This window comes from Entelurus aequoreus, linkage group LG15 (assembly GCF_033978785.1).
Source record: "Entelurus aequoreus isolate RoL-2023_Sb linkage group LG15, RoL_Eaeq_v1.1, whole genome shotgun sequence".
Taxonomy (NCBI): domain Eukaryota; kingdom Metazoa; phylum Chordata; class Actinopteri; order Syngnathiformes; family Syngnathidae; genus Entelurus; species Entelurus aequoreus.
The window spans coordinates 17,037,975-17,059,888 of NC_084745.1; the positions used below are offsets into that span (position 1 = coordinate 17,037,975).

General features: G+C 39.9%; 1 protein-coding gene and 1 long non-coding RNA gene across 4 annotated transcripts in view; one reads left to right on the forward strand and one right to left on the reverse strand.

Moving 5' to 3' along the window:
• Positions 1-19,680, forward strand: part of LOC133629863 (enhancer of polycomb homolog 1-like) — a 62,222-nt gene extending 42,542 nt beyond the window's left edge. For all 3 annotated transcript variants that reach the window (XM_062020908.1, XM_062020909.1, XM_062020910.1), the window contains 4 exons: positions 7,320-7,492; positions 7,616-7,757; positions 17,885-18,239; positions 18,337-19,680. In XM_062020908.1, coding sequence (XP_061876892.1) covers positions 7,320-7,492; positions 7,616-7,757; positions 17,885-18,239; positions 18,337-18,409 — 743 coding nt within the window. In that variant the 3' untranslated portion in view covers positions 18,410-19,680. The remainder of the gene's footprint in view (positions 1-7,319; positions 7,493-7,615; positions 7,758-17,884; positions 18,240-18,336) is intronic.
• Positions 13,716-14,228, reverse strand: LOC133629864 (uncharacterized). The gene is made up of 3 exons (XR_009821141.1): positions 14,132-14,228; positions 13,876-14,047; positions 13,716-13,788 (listed from the first exon to the last, which is right to left on the reverse strand). It is a non-coding gene; the product is annotated as an uncharacterized LOC133629864 (long non-coding RNA).
• Positions 19,681-21,914: the final 2,234 nt, after the last annotated feature.

Consider the following 21,914-nt stretch of genomic DNA (forward strand, 5'->3'; position numbering starts at 1 on the left):
ACATTCTTGTTCATACTGCATTAATATATGCTCATTTTAAACTTTCATGCAGAGAGGGAAATCACAACTAAGTCAATTGACCAAAACCGTATTTATTAAACTGTTATTAACCAGTGGCACAAACATTCATGTCATTTCAAAACAGAAATGTGCAAGATTGTCAGAGACATTTTAAAACAAGCTATTAGTGCACTTTTGTGCATGATGTCACTAAGATGACAAATCAAAACAACACTAAATTAAAGTGCACTTTTTGTACAGAATGCCACCACAATAGTTTAAAACAAAGTGCACTTTTGTGCATGATGTCACAAGATATTTCAATAACTGTCAAATAAAAATTAGCTGCATAATAGGAAATCAAATAGTGTATGTCCTTCGCTATGTGGTAGGTTCCGGCGGACGTTATCTCCTTATGTCGTTTTTTTTTTTCATACGGTGTTTATGTGGAAATGGTTGCTTCGGCATTTTGTTGGTGTGGCACCGAACGGAGATGTTGACATGCGGATTAAGCACTCTTCATTCTCTAGCAGGTGACTTTTCAAATGATGCTACAAATTAGCAGTAATGCTACTTTTTGTAGCAACGCTTTTGCTCCACACTTGACAAATAAGGGTCGTCTGTTCGACATATTCCCACTTGACGCCAAACCACCGCCAGACGATGGACCCGGTGCTGTTTTTTGGGGAATTAATTATTCCTTCATTTGTTGCCAGATTCGCACCTTCTTTCTCTCGTATTACCACTCGCACCACAGCAAACGTTACCCATGCTGCTACCTCTCTGCTCCGCGAGGGCGTATACCAGGGGTGGGCAATTCATTTTTACCGGGGGCCGCATGAGCAACCCGAGCACTGCTGGAGGGCCACATCGACAATATTTCAATTAAATTTTGCTCAATATTATTTTTGATATATACCGTAAGATAAATAATAATAATAATTATAATAATAATTAATAATGATAGTAATACTTCAACATAGTGTGTGTAACAGCATTCCATGACTAATATAAATAAATTAACATTAATAATAAATGACAGTAAAATAAGCACACGTATGACTGAGGAGTCATAGTGTAACTTTGTGTGGTGTTTGAGTTGTCCGACTTTTTGTGTGGCCATAAACGCACCAGTGGTTTAGGGGTATGCGTGTTGGTGACAGATGACAAGTTGGTTTTGGCCTGGTTTGTACGGCAGAAAATGACTAGTTTTTCGAGATAGAAGTGTTTTACTCATGTTTTTGGTGTGGTTATGTCCGAATATAAACAGTTTTGCTCAATAAAGTGATCGATATAATTCCTGTCCTCGAAGCATCTCGATAGACGTTACAATAATTGAACGGTGTTCAATTGAACGGTGTTGACGAACACCGTTAGGGCCGCTTGTTGTCACTGTCACTCAAAGTTGCATTGCAAAATTACATACAATAAATATGTTTATTTTGTTTAGAATTCAGATGGGATTTAATTTGGTGCGCGGCATATATTTGCTGCGCGCTGCAGACGCTTGAGCAGTGCGCAATTGCGCAGGCACGCACCTTAGAGGGAACGTTGCTTTGCAGTTGTTGGAAACACGCCATTCTTCATCAACTTTTCTCTTTTTAGCGTCTCGGGTGTAAACCGTGCATCACTTGTCGCTGCATGTGCACCTTCACTCGCAGGTTACACACGGACACACACCCATAAATAATACTTTTCAAAATAAAAGCAGCACAGTTGTATTGCGCGCACGACATAGATGTTTTTTTCAACTTTATTTTGTAATTAGTGATTGCAGCTGTTCACATTCACTCACAATCACGCACACGCATACATCCACACGGAAGTAATACAAATAACGATTTTCAAAACAAAAGCAGCACCGTTGTATTGCACACTCGACATAGATACTTTTTAAAATTTATTTTGTAATTTATAATTGGCCTCACGCGGGCCGGACAGGGACGCACAAAGGGCCGGATGCGGCCCGCGGGCCGCAGAATGCCCAGGTCTGGCGTATACGTATGTAAGAAGGTGCGCTTGTTTATGTCTCTGTGAGAAGGAGAGACTAGAAAGAGTGAGAAGAGCCTGTAGTGTAATGCCTGCATCTAAAAGCAACTGTGTGAGAACATATACTCGAATATCACGATATAGTCATTTTCTATATCTCACAGAGACAAACCCGCGATATATCGAGTATATCGCCCAGCCCTAATTCGAGACATGCATGGAATAGAGGCCTTGGTTTTTTGGGGGGTTTATTTTTAGGAATGGATGTTAGGCTCACAACAAAGAAAAGGCTTGTGGTTCCAGCACTTTTCAGTAGATGGCATAGTAATTGCTTCGTAACCAGTGGTTGAAATAACGACAGCGTTGTTTTTTCTGGTAACGGGCGTTCTTAATAGTTACTACCGTTATTTCTGGGCTATAGTGCACACCGGTATTAAAGCCGCACACACCAAATTTAGAAGGAGTATTTTACATATATTAGCCGAACCGGACCATAAGCCGCAGATATATAGCGATACAAAAGATTATGTGAGTGTTTATTTACATACCTTAATTGTGTCTAAAATTTGTAACACGGCAGTAAACCAGCTTATCAAACAAAACAGAAGCCATCGTCATGGACCTGCTAGCTGCGGAAGCTCGCTCTCTAATCAGCTAAACACACAAAAACCCACATTGACGTTTTGGTGAATCTACGAAACTGAAAAAATACAAAAAGAATGCCATTGTAAGTTAATGGTACTAACAGACACTTGTAAACGTGTTAGCATGTTCACTAATGCTAACGACGCTAGCTTGATTACATTACGATAGCACATACAAATATGCATGAAAACACTCCTACAGACATCACACGTGGGACAGTTTGTAAATATGAATTGTTTTGGATAAATGGTAAGACTTACATTTGAAATGTTGCTTGGAGTGACGAAGAATCTTTTCGAGCAGAAATGCTATGACGAATAGTAGACGAAATGGTAAATACAGTACATGCCAAAAGTTTGGACACACCTTATCCTCATTCAATGCGTTTTCTTTATTATTAAGACTATTTGCAATGTAGATTGTTACTGAAGGCATCGAAACGATGAATACACACAAGTGGAGTTTAGGGCTGCAACAACTAATCGATTAAATCGATCATAAAAATAGTTGGCGATTAATTTAGTCATCGATTCGTTGGATCTATGCTATGCGCAGAGGCTACTTTTTTCTTTTTTTATTTCTTTTTTATAAACTGCAACATTTACAAACAGCTGAGAAACAATAATCAAAATAAGTACGGTGCCAGTATGCTGTTTTTTTTCCAATAAAATACTGGAAAGGATAGAAATGAGTTTGTCTCTTTTATCTGATTATTAATCGAAGTAGTAATCGACAGATTAATCGATTATCAAATTAGTTGTTAGTTGCAGCCCTAGTGGAGTTATGTACATAACAAAAATAGGTGAAATAATTGAAAACATGTTTTATATATTTTAATTTCTTCAAAATAGCCTCCCTTTGCTCTGATTACTGCTTTGCACACTCATGGCATTCTCTCGATGAGCTTCAAGCACACCTGTGAAGTGAAAACCATTTCAGGTGACTACCTCTTGAAGCTCATCGAGAAAATGCCAAGAGTGTGCGAAACAGTAACCAGAGAATAGGGTGACTATTTTGAAGAAACTAGGATATATCAATCAATCAATCAATGTTTATTTATATAGCCCTAAATCACAAGTGTCTCAAAGGGCTGTACAAGCCACAACGACATCCTCGGTACAGAGCCCACATACGGGCAAGGAAAACTCACCCCAGTGGGACGTCAATGTGAATGACTATGAGAAACCTTGGAGAGGGCCGCATATGTGGGTAACCCCCCCAGAACATGTTTTCATTTATTTCACCTTTTTTTGTTAAGTACATAACTCCACATGTGTTCATTAATAGTTTTGATGCCTTCAGTGACAATCTACAATGTAGTAAATAGTCGTGAAAATAAAGAAAACGCATTGAATGAGAAGGTGTTTCCAAACTTTTGGCCTGTACTGTACGTCCAGTCCAAGGCGTGAAACAGGAAACAGCACCACCTGCAGTGAGCAAACTCGTCCAGGAGATGGCGCCATACCACAAACACTAAAACACCTTTTCAGTTTCTCTGCTTGTGTTTTATGAGAACTATTTGTTAACTATAAAACATTATGGCTGTTAAATTAGCCGCACCGTTTTATATGCCGCAGGATTCAAAGCGTAGAAAAAAAAATTAACAGCTTTTAGTATAGTAATGTGGTATTTCTTAGATCGCTGTGCTGTTGGTTTTACTGTTAGTGATACATTTCATGTTACTTTCATGGCAGTGATGCACTTAAAATTTGTTAGACTAACACTGATTCGTAAGGTGAGCAGCAGCCAATACTGGCTTTCACTGAGCTATTGACCAATGGAAGGTGCATGAGCGTCACTATACAGAACACTATCCTCATTTAACGACTCACAAAAATGATAGCAGGGTGTGAAACAGCTAAGTAAAACGCACACAAAGACTATTCAGAGGAACAATGAACGTCATCTACGTTAATTATAAACACGGAACTTTAGCAACTGTGTGTTAAGGCGCTTTTTACCGTAATCAACAACTATTCACAACTCGTGCATGCTAAGAAACTAGAAGCACTATAGTGACATAAAATTATTATTATGCCATGCTTGTGGCCAAGGCAACACCGTGCACTTGAGCATTGTCACCAAAATGTATACGCGGACGTGGATCTGAGTTTTTGTATTGGATGTTTTAGATGCCATTGGGTATAATGCGATACCAGTTATTTTTTTTGCTGATATCGCACCGGGACACCCCTATAAAAATGGGACCCATTACCTCCCTGCTTGGCACTCAGCATCAAGGGTTGGAATTGGGGGGTTAAATCACCAAAATGATTCCCGAGCGCGGCCACCGCTGCCGCTCACTGATACCCTCACCTCCCAGGGGGTGAACAAGGGGATGGATGAAATGCAGAGGACAAATTTCACCTCACCTAGTCATACTTGCCAACCCTCCCGATTTTCCCGGGAGACTCCCAAATTTCAGTGCCCCTCCCGAAAATCTCCCGGGGCAACCATTCTCCCGAATTTCTCCCGATTTCCACCCGGACAACAATATTGGGGGCGTGCCTTAAAGGCACTGCCTTTAGCGTCCTCTCTCACCTGAAAAGGAGACTATTATATATGTCTCCATTATCCATAGGTTTATCTATAACCCATAAAGTAGGCCGGCACGGAGCTATTTCTCAGCGTGTGTTTATTCCAGCCGGCACGTTAATACACTGACACACAACATCCGGATTCCCATCATGCATTGCTTCAAAACTACAGCAAGTAGTAATGTCCAAAGACATAACGGAGACGAAGCAGAAGAACGAAGAATAGACATGGCGACGACGAGTAAGAAGTACACTTGCAAGTTCCAAAATGATTGGAAAAAATCACGAAACGTAAGGAAAGTAACAATTACTTTCCCTCCTAATTAATTACATTTACTAAGGAATCATTTTTTTAATTCAATTAGTAACTTTAATGACTTTGAAAGTACATTTCTTAACACTATTCATAACACGTCATATGCACATACCACAGCTGACTTTGCATTACATTTCTGTTCATCAATACAGTGATATATTGGGCGTGTACATGATCTTTAAAATCAGCGCACCCTTCATGAAGCCGAGGAACAGAAAATGTTAGTTTTTTTTATGCTTGTAATAACCTGCACTAGGGCTGGGCGATATGGCGAAAAACTCTCACAAAATAAGTGTTTAATGTCTCGTGGCAGCTCCCTCCATCAGTGTGTGAATGTGTGTGTGAATGGGTGAATGTGGAAATAGTGTCAAAGCGCTTTGAGTACCTTGAAGGTCAAAAAGCACTATACAAGTATAACCCATTTACCATTTAATATCGGTCGTTATTGGTAATTATTGATATTATTTATGACCTATCGAAAATAAGGACCAGGGAGAAAATATATTAAATGTAAACATTTTTGTTTAAAATGTAACCTTCCTCTCTGATTATAATCCCCTCAGCTATCAAGGCAGAAAGAAAATGTCAACACAACCATGGAAAATAATAAGTGTAAACAAAAATCTGAAATCACATCACAAAAGTTAACAATAACCTCTTAAAATTAAGGTGAAAAAAATATGGACTATGTAAGAAATCCTTAATAAAGTGTAACAATATAGTGCAAAGTGAAAATGTAAGCCTAGAGAAATCTGACAACTATTTTCTGCAGGTTTAGTGCCAGGAAGTTACGGATGTGCTATAAAGTGTGGTATTACCGGTCTTGGTGGGGCCTTAGCATAATTTACAGATCACATTGGTCTGACTAAGGTCCGTGTGAATAAATGAATAAATAAAAGAATAGAAATATATTGTCGAGGTGACTTCCTGTTTTATTGACAATGTATTCGCTCTCTTTAGCAATCATTTTTACTTTCACTTCTTACTCACTTACCACACAACTTCCGGTTTATTCCGACGACAGGGGAGGGGCGATCGAAAACATTTTGTATTTGTATCGATTGTGTCTATTGCGGTATATTTTAATATGATTTTATCGCCCAGCCCTAAGCTGTACGCATGAGCGTCCATTGCTTCACAAAATAAACCAATGCCTACAAATCAAAATAACTTAACACTTAGACTTACTTAGACTTCCTTTTTATTGTCATTTAAATTTGAACTTTACAGTACAGATAAGAACGACATTTCGTTGCATTAGCTCATGGTAGTGCAGGATAAAAAAGCAATAAGGTGCAGATATAAATAAATAGATTACTTTACAGATAAATATATTGCACTGTTGCATATGTATCCACGTTAATGGATGTAACGCTCTGTTGTTAAAAGAATGAGATGACGTCTCACACTAACCAAAAAGCCATCCGCAGTTTTGCTCATTGCCAATTATGCAAATTACCTGATGCGTGATTTACACTCCCTTCTTTGAGAATATTAATGTGGCCCACACATCCTTCTATTTTTCTGACACCCCTGGTTTACATCCTCGTAGCAGGGACGCGAGGAAGGCACTGTTTATTATTTATCACATACTTGTCGTGGGTCTCACTCTGACATAATGAATTGTTCCTGCTTCATTCATCTTGAGTGCGTCTCTGGAGACCAGCTGCTGTATGATTGGAAGATTGCACTCCAGATGACAGCATGTTCACACTGGCTTCATGCATCTTAATGCCACGAGATGCACCGCAGTCGGACATGCCCAGAATTCTTGATAAGCTCATGTTTGTACACATCCGGCTTTTGACTGGCGTCGTCTTTGCCCGCTGCAGTGTTGACGGTGGAGCAGTACCAGCAGCACCAAGAGCAGCTGGCCGTCATGCAGAAGCAGCAGCTGGAGCAGAGCCAACAGCGACGACAGCAGCAGCCGCAACAACACCAGCAGCAGCAGCTGCCGCAGAAAATACAACACGCCAACAACTCCATGAGCGCCGCCAACCCGCTGGTGAGTCAGGTGTTTGTCCCGTCATGCTCGCTATTACCTGCCGTGACCTCACTCACCAGAAGAAAGCTGGGGTTAGTGAGCGATAATAACACCACCGTACTGAAGCACTCCTACTCCATCCAGATCCTGGTGTCCAAGACATTGGACCAAGCAAGCGCCCAGTTTGCCGCCTCCGCTCTCGTCACTGCTGACCAGCTGCTGGCCTTCAAGTCCAAAGAGGAGCTGGTGCTGGCGAGCGGCGTCAACGGCGTCTTGGGCAGCGCAGGTATGTATTATTATAAGTAGGGATGTCCGACAATATCGCACTGCCGATATTATCGGCCGATAAATGCTTTAAAATGTACAAACCCCGTTTCCATATGAGTTGGGAAATTGTGTTAGATGTAAATATAAACGGAATACAATGATTTGCAAATCCTTTTTAACCCATATTCAATTGAATGCACTACAAAGACAAGATATTTGATGTTCAAACTCAAACTTTATTTTTTTTTTGCAAATAATTAACTTAGAATTTCATGGCTGCAACACGTGCCAAAATAGTTGGGAAAGGGCATGTTCACCACTGTGTTACATGGCCTTTCTTTTTACAACACTCAGTAAACGTTTGGGAACTGAGGAGACACATTTTTGAAGCTTCTCAGGTGGAATTCTTTCCCATTCTTGCTTGATGTACAGCTTAAGTTGTTCAACAGTCCGGGGGTCTCCGTTGTGGTATTTTAGGCTTCATAATGCGCCACACATTTTCAATGGGAGACAGGTCTGGACTGCAGGCAGGCCAGTCTAGTACCCGCACTCTTTTACTATGAAGCCACGTTGATGTAACACGTGGCTTGGCATTGTCTTGCTGAAATAAGCAGGGGCGTCCATGGTAACGTTGCTTGGATGGCAACATATGTTGCTCCAAAACCTGTATGTACCTTTCAGCATTAATGGCGCCTTCACAGATGTGTAAGTTACCCATGTCTTGGGCACTAATACACCCCCATTCCATCACAGATGCTGGCTTTTCAACTTTGCGCCTATAACAATCCGGATGTTTTTTTTCCCTCTTTGGTCCGGAGGACACGACGTCCACAGTTTCCAAAAACAATTTGAAATGTGGACTCGTCAGACCACAGAACACTTTTCCTCTTTGTATCAGTCCATCTTAGATGAGCTCAGGCCCAGCGAAGCCGACGGCGTTTCAGGGCGTTGTTGATAAACGGTTTTCGCCTTGCATAGGAGAGTTTTAACTTGCACTTACAGATGTAGCGACCAACTGTAGGTACTGACAGTGGGTTTCTGAAGTGTTCCTGAGCCCATGTGGTGATATCCTTTACACACTGATGTCGCTTGTTGATGCAGTACAGCCTGAGGGATCGAAGGTCACGGCTTAGCTGCTTACGTGCAGTGATTTCTCCAGATTCTCTGAACCCTTTGATGATATTACGGACCGTAGATGGTGAAATCCCTAAATTCCTTGCAATAGCTGCTTGAGAAAGGTTTTTCTTAAACTGTTCAACAATTTGCTCACGCATTTGTTGACAGAGTGGTGACCCTCGCCCCATCCTTGTTTGTGAATGACTGAGCATTTCATGGAATCTACTTTTATACCCAATCATGGCACCCACCTGTTCCCAATTAGCCTGTTCACCTGTGGGATGTTCCAAATAAGTGTTTGATGAGCATTCCTCAACTTTATCAGTATTTATTGCCACCTTTCCCAACTTCTTTGTCACGTGTTGCTGGCATCAAATTCTAAAGTTAATGATTATTTGTAAAAAAAAAATGTTTATCAGTTTGAACATCAAATATGTTGTCTTTGTAGCATATTCAACTGAATATGGGTTGAAAATTATTTGTAAATCATTGTATTCCGTTTACATTTACATCTTAACACAATTTCCCAACTCATATGGAAACGGGGTTTGTATTATCGGAAATTATCCGTATCGATTTCAAAATTATCGGTATCTGTTTCAAAAAGTAAAATGTATGACTTTTTAAAACGCCTCTGTGTACACGGAAGTAGGGAGAAGTACAGAGCGCCAATAAACCTTAAAGGCACTGCCTTTGCGTGCCGGCCCAGTCACATAATATCCACGGCTTTTCACACACACAAGTGAATGCAATGCATACTTGGTCAACAGCCATACAGGTCACACTGAGGGTGACCGTATAAACAACTTTAACACTGTTACAAATATGCGCCACACTGTGAACCCACACCAAACTAGAATGACAAACACATTTCGGGAGAACATCCGCACCGTAACACAATATAAACACAACAGAACAAATACCCAGAACCCCTTGCAGCACTAACTCTTCCGGGACGCTACAATATACACCCCCTTGCCCCCCCAACTCAACCCCGCCCACCTCAACCTCCTCATGCTCTCTCAGGGAGAGCATGTCCCAAATTCCTAACTGCTGTTTTGAGGCATGTTAAAAAAAATAATGCACTTTGTGACTTCAATAATAAATATGGCAGTGCCATGTTGGCATTTTTTTTCCATAACTTGAGTTGATTTATTTTGGAAAACCTTGTTACATTGTTTAATGCATCCAGCGGGGCATCACAACAAAATTAGGCGTAATAATGCGTATTTCCACGACTGTATGTATCGGTATCGCTTGATATCGGAATCGGTAATTAAGAGTTGGACAATATCGGATATCGGCAAAAAAGTCATCATCGGACATCTCTAATTATAAGTATCCTAATTACCGTATTTTCCGCACCATAAGGCGCCCCGTGTTATTAGCCGCACGTTTAATGAACGGAATATTTCAAAACTTTGTTTACCTATTAGCCGCCCCGTGCTATTAGCCGCACCTACGCTACGCTAAAGGGAATGTCAACAAAACAGTCAGATAGGTCAGTCAAACTTTAATAATATATTACAAACCAGCGTTCTAACAACTCTGTTCACTCCCAAAATGTAATGTACAAATGTGCAATCACAAAAATAGTAACACTCAAAATAGTGCAGAGCAATAGCAACATCAATAACTCAACGTTGCTCATACGTTAGTGTCACACAACACACAAAATAAACATTTAAAGCTCACTTTCTGAAGTTATTACTCATCCACAAATCCCTCGAATTATTCTTCTTCGGTGTGCTTCACTTGTTTTTTGACACCATCGATGATGTGGACGCGCATGCAGTCGTAGATCAACAGGAACGGCGCTGCGTGAAAAAAGTCACCCGGTGTCTTCGCGTAAACGTCTATCAACCACTCGCTCATCTTTTCTTCATCCATCCATCCCTTCGAGATAGCTTTTATGATGACGCCGGCTGGAAAGTTCTCTTTTGGCAAGGTCTTCCTTTTGAATATCACCGTGGGTGGAAGTTTATGGCCGTTAGCATGGCAAGCTAGAACCACAGTAGGACGACTTCTCATTCCCTGTGGTGCGAATATTCACCGTACGTGTTCCCGTTGTATCCACAGTGCGGTTCACATGAATATCAAAAGTCAGTGGAACCTTGTACGCGTGTCTCTTAGTAGGAGATATTTTGTTGTCTTTACAGAAACACACAAATGAAATGAAACGTAATATCCGCGCGCTTCTTCTTCTACGGGGGCGGGTGCTCACCTTGGCGGTTGCTTACAGTAGAAGAAGAAGCGCTTCCTCTTCTATGGGGGCGGTTGCTTACCGTAGAAGAAGAAGCGCTTCCTCTTACGCGGGGAAAAAAGATGGCGGCTCTTTACCGTAGTTGCGAGACCTAAACTTTATGAAAATAAATATGAATATTAATCCATATATAAGGCGCATCGGGTTATTAGCCGCACTGTCTGCTTTTGAGAAAAATTGTGGTTTTTAGGTGCGGCTTATGGTGCGGAAAATACGGTATGTATTTCCAAATGTTTCTAACGGACTGCAAAGATCGCTCCTTGACAGTTACATTTCACAATAGCCACCTTTTATTGTGGAACACAACACACTTAATCCACAGAGTCAAAAGGAAGACGCACCATTAATTTAATGCCATCACGGTACAATAAGCAGAATAGAAATTGTAAATGCTCAACCGTGTAACTACAGAAATGTGAGTGCATACTATTAGTTAGAGACGTGACGTTTGCGAACAAATAGTCTTTTGAATGGCTCTTTTAAAGTAGCCGCAGAGTGGAAAAACAAGTTGCCTCTCTATTGAAGCTATTATTATATATATCTGATTTATGACACTGAAAGACTTCCAAAGTTTGCAAGTAAATAGATATGATCAAAATAGTATAATCCGCAGAGATTCGTGAGCCATTTTGAGAGTTAATGAGCAAGCCAGTCATGTGATCCGTGACTTACAAGGACCAACAACAGATCCCCTCCCCACCAACAACAATGCTAATCATGCAGATTTTGTGAGCGCCATTATTCATTACTTTGGGAAAAATTATAAACCAGAATTGTATATTTTTGAGTCCGAACACAAAGAGGATAAGTAATAAGTTTTAAGAAGCTGAGTGCTAAACCAATGCAGCTTTATTGAAACACTATAGCATTAGCATCCTGGCTAGGTGCAAAACATACAAACTAATCATAAAAAACAAACACTTACACAACGGATGTTTTTTTTTTTTTTAATGCATTTTTAATAGTAAATAAATGTGATCAAGTCTGCTTACAATGTAGCCTATAGGAGTTGCTCTCTTCTGCCTAGAAAGCCCTTAAAATACATCCAAACACCTCCAATAATGTTTTATATACATGATGTAAGTATATATGTAATATAGTAACAGGCACAATTATAATAACATTAAATATTTACATATTTTGCTCATTTTAAGCATACGCAGCACAATGTTCGTTATTTTTTTTATTTTTTTTTTACTATATCACTGATTACTTAATGCAGACTTCATGAGAGCCAACAAACATAATAAAACATCACTTACTGTGCAATGTCTGCTGTCATTAGGATGCTGACTGATAGGATGTTCATATATTCCCTTTTAGATGAAGAATGACTCATAATCTTCAAGAAGAAAAGGGTGGAACCAAGCGTCTTTTTGTGTCGTTCTCGCTATTTGCGGGTCTAAATTGGCTGTCAAAATGTACTAACTTGTCGGAATACATCCTCATTCTTAAACTATCCAGGTGTGAGACATGATTTATGATCTACAATAAAGTTTGACAAAGAAGCAGATGATCAGTGGATCATGTCAACATTGGCACACAAGCTTGTCATCACGGCATCGCTATAAATAGTTTGTCTGCGTCAGCGCTTATAATAACAATATCACTAATACTTTGTTAATGATTAAGTCATGAAATGTAAATGGAGTATCATGGCGCTTTTTGGATGTTTTTTATTGGGTTTTATGGGCGGAATAGAGGACCTACCAGCGGACTTTAATTTGTTTATTTACGAGTTAGAATGCATTAAAATAAATACATCCTACTACCCCGTCTTTCATGATGATTGGGAATGATAGGCAACATTCCCCAAAAAGTGCAGTTCCCCTTTAAAGCCATTTCCATGCAACCAAAAGGAGCTTTTCTAACCTGTAACCTGTTTTGAAAAACTTTCATTGTTATTATACCATATATTGCGAGAATCGGTTTGAATCGAGAATTGATTCTGAATCGAATCGTTGCTCCAGGAATCCCATTCGAATAATTCGGAGTCCAAACATTCACATTCCTACTAAATGTCATATTTGCGAGTGTATGTATATGTTTGTGTATATATACCGTATTTTTTGGATTATAAGTCGCAGTTTTTTTCATAGTTTGGCCGTGGGTGCGACATATACTCAGGAGCGACTTATGTGTGAAATTATTAACACATTACCGTAAAATATCAAATAATATTATTTATCTCATTCGCGTATGAGACGAAGCAAATGGCTGCAATCGTCACTCACACGTCAACCAATAAGAATTTGGCGGTGTCTATCTGTGTTGGCCCTGCGATGAGGTGGCGACTTGTCCAGGGTTTACCCCACCTTCCGCCCGATTGTAGCTGAGATAGGCTCCAGCACCCCCCGCGACCCCGAACGGGGCAAGCGGTAGAAAATGGATGCATTGATGGGTCATGGCAGAAGTGCGTTGTGGGTCATGGGATGCTAACTGCTATATGCTATATGCTACTGCCGTAGCTATTAAAATGGATCACATCAACATTGGCGGTAACTAGGGTTGGGTATCGTTTGAATTCGAACGATTCCGATTCTTTGTTTCGATTCCGATTCCTGACGATTCTCGATTCCGATTCTTCTTTTACCATGCCGGGATCAATGTGTTTGACAGGTAGTCCCTGGAAGGTGGTATGTATTTTGGGTTGAGAGGTTTCACCATATCCCTGCAAACATAAACAAACATGTAATGTTGCTGTTACTGTTTAGCCCAGTATCAATTAGCTTAGCTCTAACGTTATTGCTTAACTCACCTAAATGTTGGAGATTCCACCTCTGAAAAGGGATGCAGTCTTTTGACTATGTGTGCAGTGACCTTTCTGTGGCACTCTTCCGTCTGTGGCACCGACATCTTCCCCATTGCCGCTACGGTGAACGGAGTACGCTGAGCACATCGCGGAGCCTGGCTAGCAGGTTGTAAATTGTCTATGAAAAAATATGCGGGCTAATTTGTTAGCTGCCTCGACGTTGGCGCAAAACACATTATTGCATATATATTGTTTTACTTACCGGATTCAGACTGCAATGCAGTCACCGAGGTGCCAGGCTGGGCGTCGAAGCCAAAGGAAGAGGCACAGGAGGACGGTCGGCGCAGCGCGTCGAAGACGGGACACACATTTATTTGTACTCGGAGGTGCTTCATCATGTTCGCCGTGCACCCTCCTAAGCACGAAACAGTCCTGTCTCACGTGTTACATTTCGCCGATATTTCATTTTTTTTAGTAAAATAAAGCCACACTTCGACCGCCGACGCCCGCTATCCATGCTTGACTGACTCGGCTACATAGGCTCGGCTATGCTAACACTTCCGGCGGTGGGCGCTTCTTCGTTGGTGTTTAGCGGCTTCTTCTTCCGGTCGGCGGACTTATTCTTTTTTTCCGGTCGGTGGACTGGGTATCGAAACTAGGAATCGAAATTTAAACTTTTGAACGATTCCGGGAGAATCGGAAAGTTAATCCCGGTTCCAATCGATACTCGATACTCACCCTAGCTGTAACTTATAAAAACTGAGAAGGGCTGAAATAAAATGGCACAGAAAAGGAAATCATATACTGCAGATAACAAGATGGACGTGGTGAAATATGCAGCTGAGAACGGCAATCGAGCAGTAGAAAGAAAGGACATACCAGAGGCGACACCAAGGAGGAAGATTTCATGGGATTTAGCGATCGGGAGTGACAGATTGTTTGGTAAACATATAGCATGTTCTATGTGTTATAGTTATTTGAATGACTCTTGCCATGATGTGTTGCGTTAACATACCAGGCACGTTCTCAGTTGGTTATTTATGCGTCATATAACGTACACTTATTCAGCCTGTTGTTCACTATTCTTTATTTATTTTAAATTGCCTTTCAAATGTCTATTCTTGGTGTTGGATTTTATCAAATAAATTTCCCCCAAAAATGCGACTTATACTCCAATGCGACGTATATATATGTTTTTTTCCTTCTTTATTGTGCATTTTCGGTCGGTGCGACGTATACTCCGGAGCGACTGGTATATACAGTGCCCTCCAAAAGTATTGGAACAGTGAGTCCAATTTGTTTATTTTTGTTGTAGACTGAAAACATTTGGGTTTGACATCAAAAGATGAAAATGGGACAAGAGATCAACATTTCAGCTTTTATTTCCAGGTATTTACATCTGGATCTGATACACAACTTAGAAGATAGCACATTTTGTTTGAAACTACCCATTTTTCATCAGAGCAAAGGTATTGGAACATGTGACTGACAGGTGTGTTTTGTTGCCCAGATGTCTCCCAATTACATTGATTATTCAAACAATAAATAGCACTGAATGTCTGAGCTCAGTTTCAGATTGGGTAGGATAGGTTTTGCCTGTGCAGACTGCATTTAGAGGTGAAAGCAACATGAAAACCAGAGAGCTGTCTATGGGTGAAAAAGAAGCAATTGTGAATCTGAGAGAAGATGGACAATCAATCAGAGCCATTGCACAAACATTGGCCACAGCCAGTACAACCATTTGGAATGTCCTGAAGAAGAAAGAAACCACTGGTGTACTAAGCAACAGACGTAAAACAGGTAGACCAAGGAAAACATCAGGAGTTGATGACAGAAACATTGTGAGAGCTATAAAGAAAGATCCTAAAACAACCGTTAGTGACATCAGCAACAACCTCCGGAGGGCAGGAGTGAAGGTATCCCAATCTACTGTTCGCAGAAGACTTCATGAACAGAAGTACAGAGGCTACACCAGAAGATGCAAACCACTCATTAGCAAGAAGAATAGGAAGGCCAGGCTGGAATTTGCCAAAAGGTACAGAGATGAGCCTCAAAAATTCTGGGGAAAAGTTTTATGGACTGATGAGACAAAGATTAACTTCTTCCAAAGTGATGGAAAGGTGAAAGTTTGGAGAAAGAAAGGATCTGCTCATGATCCCAAACATACAAGCTCATCTGTGAAACACGGTGGAGGTAATGTCATGGCTTGGGCTTGCATGGCTTCTTCTGGGATGGGCTCTTTCATCTTCATTGATGATGTAACACATGATGGCAGCAACAACATGAACTCAGAAGTCTACAGAAACATTTTGTCTGCTAATTTAAAGAAAGATGCAACCAAACTGATTGGGAGATCCTTCATCATGCAGCAAGATAACGACCAAAACAACAAAGGAGTTGATCATGGGCAAGAAGTGGAAGGTTTTAGACTGGCCAAGTCAGTCTCCAGACTTAAACCCAATAGAGCATGCATTTTACCCGCTGAAGAGGAGACTGAAGGGAGTAACCCCCCAAAACAAACAACAACTGAAAGAGGCTGCGGTGAAAGCCTGGAAAAGCATCACAAAAGAAGAATGCAAAAGTTTGGTGATGTCAATGGCTCACGGGCTTGATGCAGTTATTGAAAGCAAAGGATTTGCAACTAAATATTAAGTCTTATTCACTTTAATCTATTTTAAGTTTATATGTTCCAATACTTTTGCTCACCTAAAAATGTTGTGTTCCATTACAATTAATGCTATCTTCTAAGTTGTGTATCAGATCCAGATGTAAATACCTGGAAATAAAAGCTGAAATGTTGATCTCTTGTCTCATATTCATCTTTTGATGTTAAACCCAAATGTTTTTAGTCTACAACAAAAATAAAGGAATTGGCCTCACTGTTCCAATACTTTTGGAGGGCACTGTATGTATATGTATATATATAAACATGTATATATATTAGGGGTGTATTTGTATTGAACCGTTTCGGTACGGGGGTTCCGGTTCGGTTCAGAGGTGTACCGAACGAGTTTCCACACGGACATATTAAGTAGCGTAACGCACGTTGTGTAAACAATGCACACCGAGGCACAACACACGGCATGCTAGCAGCTAACGGGCTACGATAGACTGACCATACGTCCTCTTTTCACCGGACATGTCCTCTTTTGCGGAGCTGTCAGGGCGGAGTTTCTTAATTGCCTCAAATGTCCGGCATTTTGAGTTAGGGTTGCGTGTATTTTCAATGTACATTCAGGGTTAAGAAGGGGTTAAAAACAAAACAAATTGTGCACGCAGCAGCATTCGTGAGGGAGGGGCAGAGACAGAGAGAGAGAGAGAGTTATGATAAACGTGCATGCGTCGCCAGGCTCTGCTTTTTATCCATAGATTTATCAGATTTAATTTTTTATTATCTATAGCAGGGGTGTCAAAAGTGTGCCCCGGAGGCCATTTGCGGCCCACAGCTAATGTTTCAAAGGCACATTCTAAAAATGCTATTAAAATAAACAAAAACATAACAAAAGTGAAATAAAAAAGCTTGAAGGTGAAATGTAATTTAGAAAAAGTTGCAATGTTGACTAATAAAACAAAGCTGGGTTTTTTTCTTTCAAACTGTCATTGCTCAAAACATAATATTGAATCAAAATCAATGTTATTATGAATTATTGACCTATCCAAGGTTCCAATTACTTCACATCAAATATTCCACGAAGAAAAATATTTTTGGTGGAAGATTTTGCAAATTTGGTAAATAAATAACCCAAAAATGTATATTTTGTTGTTTTCTTACTGTACCGAAAATGAACCGAACCGTGACCTCTAAACCGAGGTACGTACCGAATCGAAATTTTTGTGTACCGTTACACCCCTGATATATATATATATATATATGTATGTATGTATGTATGTATGTATACATATGTATATGTGTGTGTATATATATATATATATATATTTGTTGTCTGGATCTTGCTGTTGTACACAATGTTGTAATATCCAGCACTTGACATGGACATTTGTCTCCTGTTGACAGCTGTTTTCAAAGGTCTGCACCTGTGCAACGCCGCTGCCCCGCCCTCCACCCCCGCCTTCCTCCAGCCCTCCCCCCAGCCGGCCAACCCTCCATCCGCCAACGCCGCCCCGGCCGTCTCCCTCTCCTCCGTCCCGGCGCTCGGCATCTTAGGGTGCAACGCCGCCGCCCCCGCCTCCACTCAGGTCCTCATCGGGAACAACATATGTCTGAGCGTCCCCTCGGGCCCCGGACTGGCCGGGCGCCACCTGCCCCGCGCCCTATCCGGCGTGCCGCCCTCTGCCTTAAAACTGTCCACCACCACCAACCTGCAGAAGCCCAAAGTGTCCACAACGCCGGCCATGGACATGAACTCGAGGTGAAACTGCAGCCTGAAACGTCGCATTAAGTTTCACTCCTACTTTTTTTTTTTTTTTATATTCTTGCTAACATCTGTGACATGTTGGTGTTTCCAGGGAGAACCACGAGGAGGACAAGCCGTCCCTAAGCAGTATAGCAGACAACACAGTGGCCATGGAAGTGACGTAGCGGCCTCGAAGGGGCGGAGTCTACTATTTCTTTGTTTAGGTGCTGTGCATCGTAGCGTAGTAGGGGGATGCAAAAAAGGGACTGCCAGGATGTGACAAGCCGTTCTCATCCTTTTTATTGAAAAACGTTTTTGTTACCGTGTGGAAAGTGTACATTGTGAATATACGGCAAAAATGAATATGTGTACAGTAACATATTTGTACATATTACTTGAAAAAAAAGAAGAAAACAACTGTCCGTTTGTGATGTTTTGCACTTGGGAGTCAAAAGCGGGAGAAAAAAAGTGTGTGTGTTGAGTGAGTGAGTTGTATAGAGAAGTTTTATCACGTGCATGGTGCGAGCTGCTGCTTTGATCTATTTATTATTGTGCCGTGTTTACACTTTTTTTTAAATTATTTGTACACTGTACCTTTTTTTGTTTTTGTTTGCTTCCTGTGCTCTTGTACACGTTAGCTAGCTGCAGACTCCCGGGTGTCTGTCTACAACACAAATCAAGCCCCCACACTCCCCCACCCTGTGCCATGAGGGCAGAGGTGTCCAAACGTCTTCTCCCGAGGGCCGCATACACAATAGTCTAAGAATACATTAGTTGTTAAAGATGCTAAAACCTAATATAATGTAGGTCAATATATGCTAAACTGAATGCAAAGTAGCCTCATATTTAATATCTTTCTCAGGGCAACTGGACTGTTCAGATGGTCCTAGAAGACATGCATCATCAGTTCATGCTCTGAGATTGGGCAACTCTAGTCTTGACAGGATTGTGCAGTATGCAAAGTATTTATCCTCTAAGAGTGGGGACATTCCCAGACATGATTTTGCTCCATTGGGGTGCAAAACCACTTGTGCGGGCATGTCCTACTAAATACTTTAGATCCTGCACCATCCTGTCAGACTAAAGAGAATACAATGGCCTGGATGAATAAGAGTATTCAGACATTAATATATCTCTTTAGAATGAGTTGTTTTTTAGCATATACTGAATGCCCAATCACATTTTGGACACTGCTGCAGTAGGGTCAGGAGGAAAAATGGCTGTTGGTTGGGGTGGAGGAGCAGGGGGACTTTGGCCGTTGTCCCAAATAATACGTAACAAAACAGGGATGAAGTCTCTTCCCAGAAGCCTTTGCTGCTTCGTATTAAAGCACTATTTTTGTGATGTTTTGTTGTTTTTTTGATACAGATGCTGCTTTTTGTATTTTTGGTTTTAAGGGGTTGGTCCTTCATTTTCATGCAATTGGAGTCCCCTTCTTTTTTTTTTCTTTTTTTTTAACCCTCACTAAAAAAAATTTTGTACAACAAAAAGTTATTTTTGTAATTTTTGTTTCCTTGTGGTAAACTTGATTGTAAGCTTTTCAAATGTCATCGTTCGTTTCTGTCAGGTAACAAGGGAGGCCAGAGAGCAGTATGTGTTTCATCATTCCAGGTTTTAAAGAGGGAAAAAATGCTAAATGGCAGCAAGGGGTTTGGGGGGGGGGGGGGGGGGGAATGCGGAGGGGTCGTGACCTTCTTACCCCCCTTGTTTTCTTTTTTACTTTTTTTTTTTTTTTTTTTTTTGGTATGGAAAAAACAGGATCTCCAGACGGCTGCAAGGCCAAAAACCACAAGTATTTTTGGGTGCCTTCCTTTTGGGGAAATGACATGTCATCTCTTCTGTGAAGAGTCCGGCACAAAGGCAGCATTACTTAGTAGTGCTCGTGGTCTTTGTGGTGTATCCTTGAGGTTTACTTGTCCCACCTGGAGGCTGAAAAGATGAAGAAGAAAAAAAACAATGTGACAATTCTCATTAAAATAAGACAATAAAGCCCAGGGCATTAAATGTGACCACCAATGACTTCCTTTCATGATTGTGTGTGGGAATATCTGATGTATGACTGAGTAACATATTTATGGCTCTTTGAAGGGAACTGGATCTTGAGCCGTGCCTTTCATAGAGCCGTTTAAAAGACTGGATCGTGTGTGTGTGTGTGTATATATATATATATATATATATATATATATATATATATATATATATATATATATACAGGACTGTCTCAGAAAATTTGAATATTGTGATAAAGTTATTTATTTTCTGTAATGCAATTAAAAAAACAAATGTCATACAATCTGGATTCATTACACATCAACTGAAATATTGCAAGCCTTTTATTGTTTTAATATTGCTGATTATGGCATACAGCTTAAGAAAACTCAAAAAATTATATCTCAAAAAATTAGAATATGTCCTCAGACCAAGTAAAAAAAAAAAAAGATTTATAACAGCAAAACAATCAAACATTTATAAATGTCAATTAATGCACTCAGTACTTGGTTGGGAATCCTTTTGCACGGATTACTGCATCAATGCGGTGTGGCATGGAGGCAATCAGCCTGTGGCATTGCTGAGGTGTTATGGATGCCCAGGATGCTTCAATAGCGGCCTTTAGCTCATTTGCATTATTGGGTCTGGTGTCTTTCAGCTTCTTCTTCACAATACCCCACACATTCTCTATGGCAGTGGTTCTCAAACTTTTTTTTGTCATCCCCCACTTTGGACAAGGGGGAGTTTTCAAGCCCCACCTGCCCCCATCGCCCCAACAGAACGCTAATGCCAAGCTTAACATTTTCAAATTTATCGAACATCAAGTAACATCAAGTTTTATACATTCAAACTCAATAACATAAAATACAATCAAGTTCAATAATAAATAAAATAACTGTGCAGCTGTGGTATAACTTGCATCAAGTTCAATATCAAATAAAATAACTTGCATCAATTCAATAATAAATAAAACAAAAGTGTTATAACTTGCATCAAGTTCAATAATAAATCAAAAAAAGTGTTATAACTTGCATCAAGTTCAATAATAAATCAAATAAAAGTGTTATAACTTGCATCAAGTTCAATAATAAATAAAACAAAAGTGTTATAACTTGCATCAAGTTCAATAATAAATCAAAAAAAGTGTTATAACTTGCATCAAGTTCAATAATAAATCAAATAAAAGTGTTATAACTTGCATCAAGTTCAATAATAAATAAAACAAAAGTGTTATAACTTGCATCAAGTTCAATAATAAATCAAATAAAAGTGTTATAACTTGCATCAAGTTCAATAATAAATCAAATAAAAGTGTTATAACTTGCATCAAGTTCAATAATAAATCAAATAAAAGTGTTATAACTTGCATCAAGTTCAATAATAAATCAAAAAAAGTGTTATAACTTGCATCAAGTTCAATAATAAATCAAATAAAAGTGTTATAACTTGCATCAAGTTCAATAATAAATCAAATAAAAGTGTTATAACTTGCATCAAGTTCAATAATAAATAAAACAAAAGTGTTATAACTTGCATCAAGTTCAATAATAAATCAAATAAAAGTGTTATAACTTGCATCAAGTTCAATAATAAATCAAATAAAAGTGTTATAACTTGCATCAAGTTCAATAATAAATCAAATAAAAGTGTTATAACTTGCATCAAGTTCAATAATAAATAAAAAAAAGTGTTATAACTTGC